The sequence below is a fragment of the Nymphaea colorata genome, chromosome 2 (genome assembly GCF_008831285.2).
Source record: "Nymphaea colorata isolate Beijing-Zhang1983 chromosome 2, ASM883128v2, whole genome shotgun sequence".
Taxonomy (NCBI): Eukaryota; Viridiplantae; Streptophyta; class Magnoliopsida; order Nymphaeales; family Nymphaeaceae; genus Nymphaea; species Nymphaea colorata.
The window spans coordinates 32248593-32262419 of record NC_045139.1 but is presented as its reverse complement, the minus strand read 5'-3'; the positions used below and the strand labels follow the sequence as shown (position 1 = coordinate 32262419).

The window sequence follows — 13827 nt, the reverse complement described above, 5'->3', positions numbered from 1 at the left end:
CTTTTCATCAGTGATGCCTGAACTGCATATGATATTTCCCTATATATATATATATATATGTATGTGTGTGTGTGTGTGTGCGCGCGCGCTAAGAAAGAAAAAAGAAGGAAAAAAATGGACAGATCGGACCTCTTGCATGCTGCAGTTTGATGGTGGCACTATGCCGAATTGTCGATATCCATGGAGCCATCATGGAGGAAGTGTTCAATATTTTGTGAATTTATTGCAAAGATTATAACAGATTCATGGAACACCAAAACTAAGTGTTTATGATCTGTTTAGTTTTCCGGGCAGATTCATAAAACGCTCACAAAGCATTCCCTTTACCAAACGACTTTGAAGGGATGATTCTGGACATGATATCGGAGGATTTAGGGACAAACTGTCTGTCTTTTGATCTTCTATGGGAAGTGGTTACACTGAAGCACAGAACTCGTGTTCTATCAAACAAAGGATTCACATATCAAAACCAATAATCAATTTATGAAAGTCCACATTTTATTGTATTTCACCCAAACCAAAAGGGCATGTTCTAAGACTTAACCGAGAAGGGGATGCAGTCTCACATCCTTTAATAACAGGACAACTCAGATTAGATCAAATAAGAATGCACCTTGGAACGTGTTTGGTGTGATGGATAGTTCTGCACACTGGCCTTGGGTGTAGACCTCGACATGGGCCCGAGTCAGTCCAACACTCGATGCTCGAGCTCGGTTCGACCCGGTTCAGCCCGACGCTTGATACTTGAGCCTGAACTCCGTGCGGTCTGGCCCCATTAAAAAGATATATATTTTTAAATATAAAATAAAAATTTTGAATAATAAAATATATATTATTACTAAATAAAAATAAAAAATATAAAAAAAAGGTTAATCAGGCCGAATCAGGCCCCATCGGGCTTGCTTTTTCGGGCTCAGGCCTGATCAGGCCGGCCAATTAAATAAAAAAGTATTTTTTAATATAAAATAAACGTAGTTGAATATAAAATATATATTATTGTTAAATAAAATTAACAAAAAAAATGTTAATTGGGCTGAATCGGGTCCCATCATGCCGACCGGAGCCAGTTTTTTTAGGCTGGTTACCAGGTACCCGATACTCCGACCCACTTACTTGGGTGCACCTTGAGCTTAAGGACAAAAAGTCCCCCAAAGAAAAAGAGATGTTGTAAATGACGCCTTAAGAAATATGGTTTTCTGAAATTTCTTATGTTAGTGTGATTTTTTAGCAAAGATAAAATGGCCCTTTTAAAATAGATCCCAAAACGGTCGTTTGTAAAGCATGATATCGTAAAGGGTTTTACAGACTCCAACCAACGAATGTTTGTAATTTCGAAAGTGAGCCATCGTTAAGTCAGTTTTTTCACAAAAACTGTTGCATTAAAGTATTAAGTATATCATATTTGGCCCGTCGCGTTCTAATTACTTTCTCGTCGTTTTTTGCTTGATTTTCTTCGGTTGGTTGCGTGTTCCTTCGCTCCGCACGCCGTAGAAATTACAAACATATTATATCACAGAATTTGCAGCTCAAACCTTTCGCTTTTTGGAGCAGAAATGTTCTTGCTTTAAGGGGAGAAGTGACGAAGAAGCAAGCTATTGATGTAGACTTGCACATTGAAGACGAAGGCGATCTTTCCAAATAAGCCAATTTAGTGCATTCAGCACTGTCAATCAACTTTGGTGTTGAGTGTGAAATGCACATTTTGTGACTAAAGTACAAATTGTTTGGTTGAGATCGCAACCACTACGCGTTTCCTCTATGTGAAGGAGCAAGCAACATCAAAACCAAGAAGAACGGAGCTCACCAGAACGATTAATAATTCTGTTCTTGGTCCGATTCTCCAATGGGATCTTCTCCTAATCAAACGCGATCTTAATTATCAAAGAAAGGGCCAGCGAGAGGCAGCGGGACAGAAATCCGGGCGGAGACGCCGGAGAGACGCCGGAGAGACATCAAGTTGACTGCAGACACGAAGACCGAGAGAGAGACACAATGGGAGTGACTGCCGACCATCGCCGGCCGGCGTGACGGCTAAAACGGCGACGCAGCAATAGTGAAAAAAGGGCCATTGCCTGTAGGTCGGCGGTCGGATTTCCCTCATGAAGTCAGAAGTTTAGCAAACCGTGAATTTTTGAACAGAGGATTTTCAAATCATCAAGGGTGAAATCCACGGATTAGGATCAAAATGGGTGAAATCCACGGATTAGGGATCAAAATCGGTGAAATCCACGGATTAGAGATCGGACGGTGGAGTGGTCTGATCTCTCGCATGAATCTCCGTCTACAAGAATTTGGCGGGAAATCCCCCTCCGTGGCCATCGGCCGGGGAAATGGACGACCGGTCAAATGACAGGCTGATCTCTCTCTGTTTTACTAAGAAATGCTCAGCCTGTGAAGGAAGCTTCTCATGATCAGAGATTGAAACCCTCGGCCATGCCGAAGGTCGTGCTAAACAGAAAAGGCGCTCAGAACGCGAGGGTTTCTCTAAGATTGAGGGTGAACCCTTGGCATGCGATTCAGAGTGAACTCTCAACCCTCTCTCAAACGAAAAGAAGATGATCGAGAAGAAGGACTCGACCACAGGGCAGCCTGAGATCCTCGACGGCCATCGAGGGTTTCAGAGCACTGTCCGACTCTGAGGCAATCGAGGGTTTCAGAAGAGGCGTGACAATGTGTCGTCTATTGGAAATTCTACAACTTGCACCCAGAAAATTCCAGAAAAAAGTAATCGGGTTCCGTCGCAAAATTCTCATCCGTCCGATTTCAAAATCGAACGGCTCAGAATGTCCTAATGTTTTCAACAGCTTTGGAGAAAAGCTCTCCAGACGCTCAGTTGCTCTTATCGGGTGACGGCTCAAGGAAACGTGGATCAATTATATTTCGCCACGTTACAAGCTGGCCACTAGAAGATACTTTCTCTGGAGAATCATGACGCCTATTTAGCTTTCCCACCGCACGCTTCCTCCTATCTCGGCGCCGATGGCTTCTTCTTCCTTCCTCTTCCCCTTGCTCGCCGTCTTCCTCCTCCTCGTCGCCGCTTCGGCTGCGATTGGAGACATCGGCGTCGACGGCGATGATCCTGTCATCCGGCAGGTGACGGACGACCACGTCCTGAACGCGGAGCACCACTTCTCTTCCTTCGTCCGCCGCTTCGGGAAGACATACTCCGGCCCCGAGGAGCACGCCTACCGCTTCTCTGTCTTCAAGTCCAACCTCCGCCGGGCCCGCCGGCACCAGCTGCTCGACCCCACGGCCGTCCACGGGGTCACGCAGTTCTCCGACCTCACGGAGGAAGAGTTCCAGAAGAGGTACCTTGGTCTCCGCTCGCGGAACCCCTTCCGGAGATCGGGCGACGAGCACAAGGCTCCGATCCTCCCGACGAACGATCTTCCGGAGAACTTCGACTGGAGGGAGCACGGCGCCGTGACGCCCGTTAAGAACCAGGTCCGTTCTGGCTGTTTTTCTTTTCCGTTTGTTTTCTTTTCCTTGAATTTTGCTTTAGATTTTAGGGATTTGACTAAAAATTTGATCCTTTTGGGTTTAGGGTTCCTGCGGTTCTTGCTGGTCGTTTAGTGCAACTGGTGCGTTGGAAGGAGCTAACTTTCTAGCGACTGGCAAACTCGTTAGCCTCAGTGAGCAGCAGCTTGTCGACTGCGACCATGAGGTCCTTTCCGCCTCCAATTCCAACTTCCTTTGAAATTTTCATGGTCCATCTTCATGAGGTTGTCAAAGAAAAAATTTTGGGGCCACGTCTCATGCGTGCTCCTTTTTCTAGGAATATGTGACATCTTGCTTGAACAAAAGATAGGAAGGACTTGATTGTTTTATCATCAATAGGGCACGGGAAGTGTGGAATTAAATGTTATTGAAATGGAGATGCTTTGCAGTTGATTCCTTGCCATTATTGAACAGAGTTAGGGGGGTTTTCGAAGGCGATATAAAGCTATTTCCCTTTTGTCAAAAAATCCAGTTAGTATATTAACTATACGATAGTTTTCGTTTTCGCCTTATCTGTTTAGTTGTTTGGATCATGGTTTCAGAATCGCTGATTTGCTTTCTATGGCTTTACTACTACTATACATTTTTAGTCGACCTGATTTTATTCCATCCCATGCGGTTGGGTTTCTTCGGCAATCAAAGATTGATGAACCATGGACTCTTGAAACCCCACTTTTATTGGAAAAACATGATGAATGGATCCCAATAAATTGATCGTTGATCAATGGATCCTAATTAATTGATCTTTGTGAACGCATCTATGACGTTTTCAGCCAAACTATGGGCATCGTAATATGAAAACTAGATGTAATGCACTTATATGGACGTAGGAAACGTGTATCCTTGTGTACTTGTATAGCAGATCAGTAGATGCCCTGCATATGCTGCTGACAGGTGAAAATCCAATGGCCCACCATGAATTCCGTGGCCTAAGCCGCTAAGCGACTTGCGTGCGGTATCTTCGTTATCCCTTATGTGGTCTTTTTTTAGGTGCCTTTTCCACCCGCTTGCCTTGATAAGTTTCATGGGAATGCCTTCATTCGCATTTAATATTTAATCCTTTTTATTGTGCACGGGGTTTCAGTTCTGGAACTGCTTCTGTTTTCTCAACGTTGGAGTATTAGAGTTTGAATATCTTTACTGTGTCAAATTTTTCATGGAAAAGTTTCTTCTTGCACCCTAAAATATTTCGTGTTAACTAACTGCATAAATTTCCAGTGTGACGCTTCAGAACCATCGTCGTGTGACTCAGGATGCAATGGTGGACTGATGACCAGCGCCTTCCAATATGCAATCAAAGCTGGTGGACTTGAGAGAGAGGAAGACTACCCATACACTGGAACCGATCGGGGCACGTGCAAGTTTGACAAAAATAGGATTGTTGCAACAGTTTCCAATTATAGTGTGGTTTCGATTGATGAAGATCAAATTGCTGCAAATCTTGTGAAAAATGGACCACTTGCTGGTGAGTAGTTGATGATGATTTCTGTGAACCAAAGAAAAGAGTGCAATCTTATCACCCAAGTCCTGAACCATGTTTCATGTTTTTCCTTCCCTTTTGCTATTTTATTATGTTCATATTCTAACAATGCCATTGTTGGGTTTCCAACATTGGCAGTTGGTATAAATGCTGTTTTTATGCAGACCTACGTCGGTGGTGTTTCCTGCCCATACATCTGCGGCAGGCATTTAGACCACGGAGTGCTGCTTGTGGGGTATGGTGCGGAGGGATATTCTCCTATCAGGTTTAAACCCAAGCCTTACTGGATCATAAAAAATTCCTGGGGAGAAGGATGGGGGGAGCAGGGATACTACAAGATTTGCAGGGGCCGCAATGTCTGTGGAGTCGACTCAATGGTCTCGACTGTGGCAGCTATTCGGGCTCATTAGAACCATGGTCATCCTGGAAGGTTCGAACTCTATTATATCGTCCATGTAAATACCGATGTAGCTTACTATCTGTATTGTCAAGACTGTTGCTTGTCTACTGTCGAAGAAGGGGACCGACCGAAAGGGGACTGTCATTGACGGGCTTTATTGTTGGTGGTCCAACTATACGAACACTATATTAGCTTTGATTTATGCCTATACAAACACTATATTAAGCTTTAATTTCTGTTTTCTCTTGCGAGCTTAGCTATGCCTTCAGATTTTACGCTGTGGGCATGAATGCAGTAAGATTGATGGCATCTTCTATGGTATCATTGTGATCTGTATGAACTTATTCGTTGTTGCTTGCATTTGTGCGGTGGTGACTAGAACTGTTCTTGGGCTCCTCGGTGCTTGGTACCAGAAAACATGAGAATCTCCGATGCTGACAAATTCGATCCTGTGGTTCTCTTGTATTGAGCCAATCAAGGAGCACACTGTCCTTATTAAGCAAATGCATGCTTATAGATGGTGGCACTACTAGAATCCGTAACAAGTGTCCCACTTTACCTAATGTTTGAACAAAATGCATCACTAAGTGGTTGGCTGCATGTTTGCTGAGTGTCTATTTTTCCTTTTTAACATATTTTGACATGGAGCTCTTTGAAGATGGATCACTTAATTGGCCTGCCCAGGGATCATCTCCTTTACAAGGACAATGCTATAGGTAAACTCGGTTCTTTATCTAGCATTCTCCTAGTAACTCTCCTGTTTCAAAGGAGGACCAACTAAGCATCAGCCAGTTTTATGAGGCTGGACCTAAAGAGGCTTCCAAGTTGAATGAGATTGATAGCTGAATACATGAAGTACGATCCGTCTTAATATAATATAATATGATATGCCAATAGAAATCATACATATCTATAACCCTTTTTTTTTTCCTATGAACGTTTTGTCATGAGTCATAATTGGCATTTTGAACGTTATAAAAGAGAAGTGGGATAAGATCAAATGATCGGTACTATTCTCGTTGGGCATTACTCGGCTCTTGATTTAATTTGACAAAGACATGCACCGACTTATTAGAAGAAAGAGAGAGAAATAAAAAGGCTAATAGCATCTGCTTTTTGTATGATAGCAAGTAGAAGCAGAATTCCATGATGTGCATTAGTATCATATCTTATGATTGGTAAAGATAGGTTTGTAGCTCGGACGCGGTGCTTGATCTTGATTGGATGTCGACATGGTTGAAGATTCAGAAGCAAGCCGGCTGGAACGTACTGTAATATTCTACTGAACATAAAGGCAGGAGGCGTCTTTGTGTTCTCCTGAGTCGTTCACACACCCTTTCTACCCATCTATCTGAGATTCTCAAGAGGAAGCGTAAAGTGAAGACAGAATCTCCATCCCTGGCAACCATCTTTGAAGACCCAAAAACTCATTGACATCCTTGATGAAGAACCTTCAAGATTTCCTCCGCTGAGGAAAAATACCGTGCACTCTCCTGTTGAAGGATGGAATTGGTTGAAATATGATTTCGAGATTTAAATTCTTTTAGTTGTACAAAATTAGACTGTATCTGTTTCATGTTGTATTTTAATTGTCCAAATCCAAATTGTTTGCCGTCAACGTTGGACAAATCATAATCATATCCAAACATCAAGATTCGAGCAAGCCCATACCATAATCAATCGATTCAGGACAACAACATCTACACTGCACCAAGAACAAACTGATAAATATGTAAGGATATAAAGACCCACTTCCTTTTTTCGGATCAAATCTGGATATTGGTCCATCAATTTGTATCACTCAACTTGTCCACGTTTTCTGTTCTTCCAAATTTATTCGTTAGTCGTTGGTTCAACGTGGATGCACTTGTATAAAGGAAATGTGCATATTCTCCTCACTTCTTTTCTGATGTCTTTTTTGCAAAATATCGTGCCTGGTTTACAAGATCATTATGTGACAAAAATTTTTGGACCAAGATCCAGGGGGGAAGCTCTCCAGATGTCTCCTCCGCAGTGAGAAGTTGAAACCGCTGACAGGAGCCAAACCATGAATGGAGTAGCTGGTATATAAATGCCTAGGGTTCCTACACCGTCTTTGGTTTTCCATTATGGCCGAGTTTGTACACTGTTCACTTCACTTGGTTATTTCTGCAGTGGAGTCCTTCCCAAGCATAAATTCGTCTCTGGGAACGCACAGCTGCCCCACCGTTGAGCACCATTTCTGAAACATGGCAGCATACCACAATAATTGCCTTGTTTCTGCAGTTGCTTGATGCCAAAGAGGCAAATTGAATGGCACCTTGGACGTGTGTGCAGACAAATGAACGCCATTGATGTGCGCACTTTTGGACTCGTGTAACCAAATGTAACTACAGAGAACGGTCATTTTCATATGATTCCAAAAGTTTGTCTGCCATCTTGAACCTGCTAAACAGGGGGTGCTTTACTGTGGACATAATGACAATTGACCATTATGGGAATAGTGTTTCTCAAGCATATGGATGTTTATTGGGCACTAGTGCTGCATGTGCTTCCCCATGGCTCACCATCCATCTCAATGGGATCCTAAGCTGGATAGTTTGATACCCTATTCATCTCAACATTGTTTTGGTGGATGCAAGGCAGGGAAATGTCGTATGCAACGCATCAAGGCGAATTTTGGGCCGTCCATCAAGTGTAGAGAGAGATATAGAGAGAGAGTAATGTTGGCAACAATATTGGTGTCTTAATGTGTTTCGTTTCGTCGTAATCTCAACCACATTTTTATTTCTGTTATGGTGAAGGATTAGAAAGCGTCCAGTATGTTTCTGTGGCTGTACATGATCAAAACTAGTTAAGAGGAGAAACTGCTGCAAAAACTAAATTACTTTCCAGTAAAATACTGGACTAGAGGGATACATACTAATTTACCATCACTTCATGGTTTTCTGATTCCCAGATGCAATATCATACATTTACTTACAACATGGAGCCCACCTAAAAAGCCTCTACTTTCTATCCAACCCTTTGTTCAAGTATCAACAACAGCAAAGCAGTGCAACCAAAATGGTGGGAGACCATTCACATGCTTCCTGTAAAGCCACTCTCAGAGTCTCAGGTTACTGAGAAGATTCGCACCAATAAGAGACAGATCCATGCGAACGCTGTTGTCATCATCTAAACTTGTAAAATGGCTGATCAGAAGACAGCTGTTTTCATATAAAATACGGAGACCTACACCTCCACATTGGTGACAAACCAACAGTTGGTCGAGTTAACGGAGACGGAACTACGCACTGTTCCTCCATAAGCCCCCCACGTCCTCAACTCATCCACTGTCTACATCAACCTTTGGTCCTTCAATGCGTGGATTACTGGTGTCCTTTGCCATGTTTGCTTTCTTATAATACAGCACAAGTTCTTCATACATTTTAGCAGACGCTTTTGAAAACTCTGTCAATGATTCAAATACTGACGTCAATCCCGTCTGAAAACCATTAAGTGTAACATGCTTTGTTTCCTGCATACACTTGTGATGCTTCTCTTTCTCAACATCCAACCGCCTTCTGAACATGTCTATCAAATCTTTCCTTCCAATCAAGTAATCAATTCTGTTTCCCACGTCTCCTTCTTCTTTTGAGTCAGATAATTTAGATTCCAGTATTCTCTTCTCTACTTTTTGAAGTGCAAAAACTCGTCTGTCAAGTTCTTTAGCAAGGCCTTCAACCTTACGTTTCAGCTTTTGTTCCTCTCCCTGTTGTGCCCACAGAGTTCGAACATCCCTGCAGAAACTTTTGATGGAATAAGAGACGGCCCTGTGAGGAAGGCTATCAAATGAAGCTAGCCATTTCCGGCACATCATGTTTAATGGAGGACCACCACCTCTATATGAAGGGAAGGGTGTTTCACTGGAGCAAAATTCAGCTTCAGGGATGATGAATTTAGACAGCCAACCACCGAGAGCTTCAACATATGTCCTCTGGGTACCAATCCACTCATTAAAGCATAATCGCCAGTTTTGGAGTTCATTCTCCAGCTGAAGGGTTGCATGACGATGAGAATCACCACAAAACTTTCCAGCTGCAGAGCTTGTGAAAGATTTCACTTCAAACATTATTTGATTCTGAGTGTCATGTGATTCAAGCATTATCTTCCAGCAGTTCATCAGCCTGCAAAGAGAACAATTAGATCGTCACCATATAAACAAATAATTTAGGATACAGTATGAGTGTTACCCTTCTAGTAGCTCAGCAATCTGAGGTTGCAACTCCTCATCTCTTAATTTATGAATCCTTATTGATATGGACTCAGCAGCACGTATGGCAACCAAGATTCTTGTATAAAGATCTTTGACGGCAGCCCTAGTTTTGTCTACAGATTGTAAATCATCTCCTCTAGCTTCCTGATTGCTCAGCTGCAAACGCTTGCGCTCATAGATCCTTCTTGTTTGATCACCAGCCTAGAATGGAATACATAAGAATCAAGATTTGCACATGTAGCTAGAAGGATGATCAGATATTCTTCGTGATAACAAACTTCTTTTATGTCAAATATGAATAGTATGTAGCGATTGGCCCAGTTATTAAAATGCCAACACCAACCCTTAAGAGATGGGAAAGCATGGATTACCTTCACTTCATCATACAATTTCTTTTCCCAAGCAAACAACCTGTCTAGTGTTAATGAATGGCTTCCTGATACCATCCCACACTCCTCAAAAAGATCATTGCTGAAACTTTTCCAGGTGCTGTCAAAATCAGTGGATGAGAGAAAACTACGACGTGATGATGAGCATTGGGATGAGGAAGAGGAACGATGCCATGTTATTGCATGGATGATTTTCGAGGAGCTCTCTGCAATCGGATGAGAACATAATAAAATCATACTGGCCGAATGGAACATAATGTAATTCACAAATGCAGTACTGTTCAATACACCTGCAACTTCTTTTCTTCTACCTTTTCAATGGTTTGGGAAGTACAAACTTCTCTTATGAAGATCCAAACTTGCAATAATGGGGAAATCAGAAAGTACTGCTCACCTATCAACAAGTGAAACTTACGTAATGAAACCAAAAGGTGGCAACAAAATTCCTTGGTCAGCTTTTGTAAATCATGATATTGGTAGTCCGCTGTTTGGGCTCAACATGAATCAAGCTGAGTTTGGAACCAAATATAACTTTGAGATATGCATGCTAACAGATTATATCATCAAATGACATTTGAAGATACATTTATTTGTATCTATATATTGACCTACCAAGGATGACTAAATTTTTGTTGCCTTCAGTTTTTTGACATTTTCAATCAGCAAATTTTATGCACATTTAGTTTGTAATTCAAAGAGAACATACTGCAAACAAAATGATATAAGAACTACCATACAGAAAGAGCATCTGGAGAATGAATCACACTGTCAAGGCAGAAACATGTCCTAGAAATATGAAGAATTTTAAAGAACTGTCTAAACAGGAGCCATTTTCTGGCATCAATTATTCAGAATCTCTCTATGAATTTTGTCGGCAACTAAGGTTACGGGGAGAAAATGGTGAAACATATCTAGTTTAAAACAACCTTCATCCCTATTGAAATTGGAGCAAAACCTGCCTGAAAAAATTGCAGTTTAGGATTCAAGCGGACAACCTAAAACTTAATTCATCTCATTCTTCTTTTATCAGTCCCTTTGTTGAGGTCATAAACATGATAAGGTGATAAGAAAGCCAGAAAGCGAGAAAAAATAGTAGCTATGCAGTTTTAAATTTGATATTTGGATATCAGGTAAAATATAATCATCCAAGTAACAAATACAATATACTTAAAAAATGAAACAAATGTGCAGGCCTAATTGGACATGGACCAATATGAATGCACTTCAAATAAAATTTGCTGTTGCCATGCTAGCATCACACAAGTTATCCAGAACCCTTGAAGCACTGAACTATCTGCATATGCATGCTAGCCTGCAGTACTAATTTCACCTAAAGCATAAATAAGCTGAAAAGTTCTATGACTCATCAGTGTGTTGGAGTGGTGCAGCAATGCAGCAGCTACCCTAGAGCTTATTCCACAGTTTGTAGGTTAGTTTCTCTATTCTTTTCGGACATTTTACAGGTGGAAAGAAAGAATAAGTGTGTGTTGCAGTCAAGCACCACAAGAAATCCAGTTAACCCAGTTATCACCAGATAACTGTACCCGCACACAGGAGTATAAGATAACAAATAATCCTTACTGTAATCAATATGGCAACCAATGTAGAAAAACTACTGAAACTAGACATAATATGGCATCATTTGAACAGAGTATCAATGAAATTTTTTAGCATACTTATGCTTGATTGTTAATAGAACGCACTCTGACACATATAATTGGATTAAAAGTAAATAATGGCTTGTTGGCTATGCTAGTCAAAACACAGTTTCTGCTCGTGGCAGCTCCACCAGTTCCTCAAACAGTTGCAGAAAACAGAAAACCCCAGAAGAGAAGGAAAACAAGCGTAACACAGCGACCGTTGATTGCCTCTCTACTTCTTGTATGCAGGTTTACAACAACCAGATGGTAGTCGAGCAGAAACATCGTTTCATCCACCAGTCCACAGTAAAATATCCTACATCAACGTTTTCACCGACTCGAACCAGTATGATGAATCATACAGGCCCCAAGAGGGGGGAGTTCTAAGTAAGTGGGTCCCACAGAGAATATCATAATAGGACAACATCAGGTTTTCTGAGAGATCAACCATGGATCATCATTGGGACCAAGTGCTGAAAATCATGTCTCCAGTAAAACAATCATCTCTTCACGCTCCCCCAATCCATCAACTCAAGATAAACAAAATGAAGCAGATGAAAAGGCAAAGAGAAAGTGAAAAGGTAAGTGCATAAAAGCAAAAGCAGCCTGCTCACCTTTGATTTCCTCCAAACCAGAGCAGAGGTGGAACCTGTTTGCCTCCAGCATTCTGCAAACTTCCTTTCCTGAATCATATGCTCTGATGAAATGGTCCTCAACATCCTTTAACGCATCAAGAAGGTCCCTTTCCCTTGCCGGTGTGTCGATCACCGTTAGTCCTCTCTGCTGCTGACTCTGCTCCTTCTCTCCTTCAACCTTTCCAATCGCTACCATCTTTGCTACGCTCTCATCGTCGCTTATTTCGTTTCCACCACATCCATCCTCTCCATCGCTGCCACCGCCGTCGCCACCACCATCAACAACAACAACTTCATCATCAGCAGAGGTGTGAGCATCAGCAACAGCATCACCATCGCCGCTATCACTGTCGTCGTCGACTTCCTCGAGCTCTGGAATGCCCTCTTCTTCCCTCACCATCCTCAAATCCTCGTCCGAGCTTCGGCTCATCCTCCCTCCCTTGGCCCCAAAATCGTCGAACGGGTTAAAGAAGAAATCCCAGCCAAACGTCGACGGTGGTGGGGGTTGAAACACGGTCTGCGCTTCCTCTGCTGTCACCGGGGCGCTTATGTCCGGTGAAGACGAACACGGGGAAGGCGAGGACAATGAGGAGGAAGAAGAAGAACAACAGCGAGGAAGAGAGAGGCGAGGTGCAGCAGGAGGGCTGTCCGGCGGTGAGGATGAAACGGGCTCAGGGAGTGCTATGAACAAAGGCGCGGGAGAGGTGTGCGCGGAGGCAAAGAGCCTGCACGCGTCCGCCATTGCCTTCAGGGAAAGCATATATCTGTAGTGGGCGTCAGCAAAGGCGTAGCGGCGCTCGATGGTGGCCTTTATGAGACGCTTCCTCTCTTTGCAGAGAGCAACCACGTCTCCTTCGTCTCCCTCCCCTAGCTTACCCATTCTAGAACTCAAGCATGCACCCATTCTCTCCTACTTTAGCTCACACAGACACCTTTCTCTTTAGGAATGATGCTCTGCAGCAGCAGAAGCTGGCCTGCTACTGAGAGCCAAGCTGAGAAAATAGAAAGGCTTGTCGAAGAGGTAGGCGGCTCTCTCTCTCTCTCTCCTTATGTCTCTTTCTATCTCTCCGCTGCACTGAAACAGCTAGAGGAGAGAATGGAGGTGAAACTTCTTCCTTGGGAATCCTTCTTGTTCTTTGTCTAGGCGGCGGCGCCACCCATTGTCTCCCCAGAACCGGAGCTCTGGAGCAGCGGCCGACTCAGTTCAAGGAGAAAGGAAGTAGAAAAGAGGTGGGTCGTCTTCCTCTGCTCCAGAAACCCTCCCCTTTCTCTCTCTAGCAATGGTGGGGAGTTCTGGAGCAAGCAGCTGCTGGAGCAACCGAGCAAGCAGCGGCGTGAGTCAAAGCTTTCTGGGTGTTTTGGGAACCGAACGACTCTTTGTGTTCTGGGACAGAGTGAGTTATGGTTCCTGTCGTCATCGGTATTAAATTCTCATGTTGTTTTTAACACTTCTTTAATGGGAACGGCTGCTGCTGTAAACAAAATCTAATCTGTGGATGCTTTCCATTTAGTTTCGTGAGTTTGGCGTTGATTAATGGCGGTCCTGGT

General features: G+C 42.9%; 2 protein-coding genes across 2 annotated transcripts; one reads left to right on the top strand and one right to left on the bottom strand.

Annotated features, from left to right (window-relative positions):
• Positions 1 to 2943: 2943 nt before the first annotated feature.
• On the top strand, positions 2944 to 5610 carry LOC116247875 (cysteine protease RD19A-like). Its single transcript, XM_031620279.2, has 4 exons — positions 2944 to 3444; positions 3545 to 3664; positions 4717 to 4963; positions 5117 to 5610. Exons 1-4 carry the CDS (start codon positions 2980 to 2982, stop codon positions 5386 to 5388), a joined length of 1104 nt encoding a protein of 367 aa, XP_031476139.1. The 5' UTR covers positions 2944 to 2979; the 3' UTR covers positions 5389 to 5610.
• Positions 5611 to 8197: 2587 nt separating this feature from the next.
• Positions 8198 to 13827, bottom strand: LOC116247042 (protein ROLLING AND ERECT LEAF 2-like). Its single transcript, XM_031618988.2, has 4 exons — positions 12259 to 13827; positions 9987 to 10210; positions 9593 to 9816; positions 8198 to 9526 (listed from the first exon to the last, which is right to left on the bottom strand). The coding sequence occupies exons 1-4, from the start codon at positions 13181 to 13183 to the stop codon at positions 8686 to 8688; spliced, it is 2214 nt and encodes a 737-aa protein (XP_031474848.1). The 5' UTR covers positions 13184 to 13827; the 3' UTR covers positions 8198 to 8685.

Excerpts from the sequence above, each read along its gene's own strand:
- LOC116247875 (XM_031620279.2), top strand. The coding sequence starts at position 2,980 with ATGGCTTCTTCTTCCTTCCTCTTCCCCTTGCTCGCCGTCTTCCTCCTC. Across the intron at positions 3,665-4,716 it reads TTGTCGACTGCGACCATGAG|TGTGACGCTTCAGAACCATC; the intron begins GTCCTTTCCGCC and ends ATAAATTTCCAG. Across the intron at positions 4,964-5,116 it reads GAAAAATGGACCACTTGCTG|TTGGTATAAATGCTGTTTTT; the intron begins GTGAGTAGTTGA and ends CAACATTGGCAG.
- LOC116247042 (XM_031618988.2), bottom strand. The coding sequence starts at position 13,183 with ATGGGTGCATGCTTGAGTTCTAGAATGGGTAAGCTAGGGGAGGGAGAC. Across the intron at positions 9,817-9,986 it reads AATTGTATGATGAAGTGAAG|GCTGGTGATCAAACAAGAAG; the intron begins GTAATCCATGCT and ends ATTCCATTCTAG. Across the intron at positions 9,527-9,592 it reads ATTGCTGAGCTACTAGAAGG|GCTGATGAACTGCTGGAAGA; the intron begins GTAACACTCATA and ends TTCTCTTTGCAG.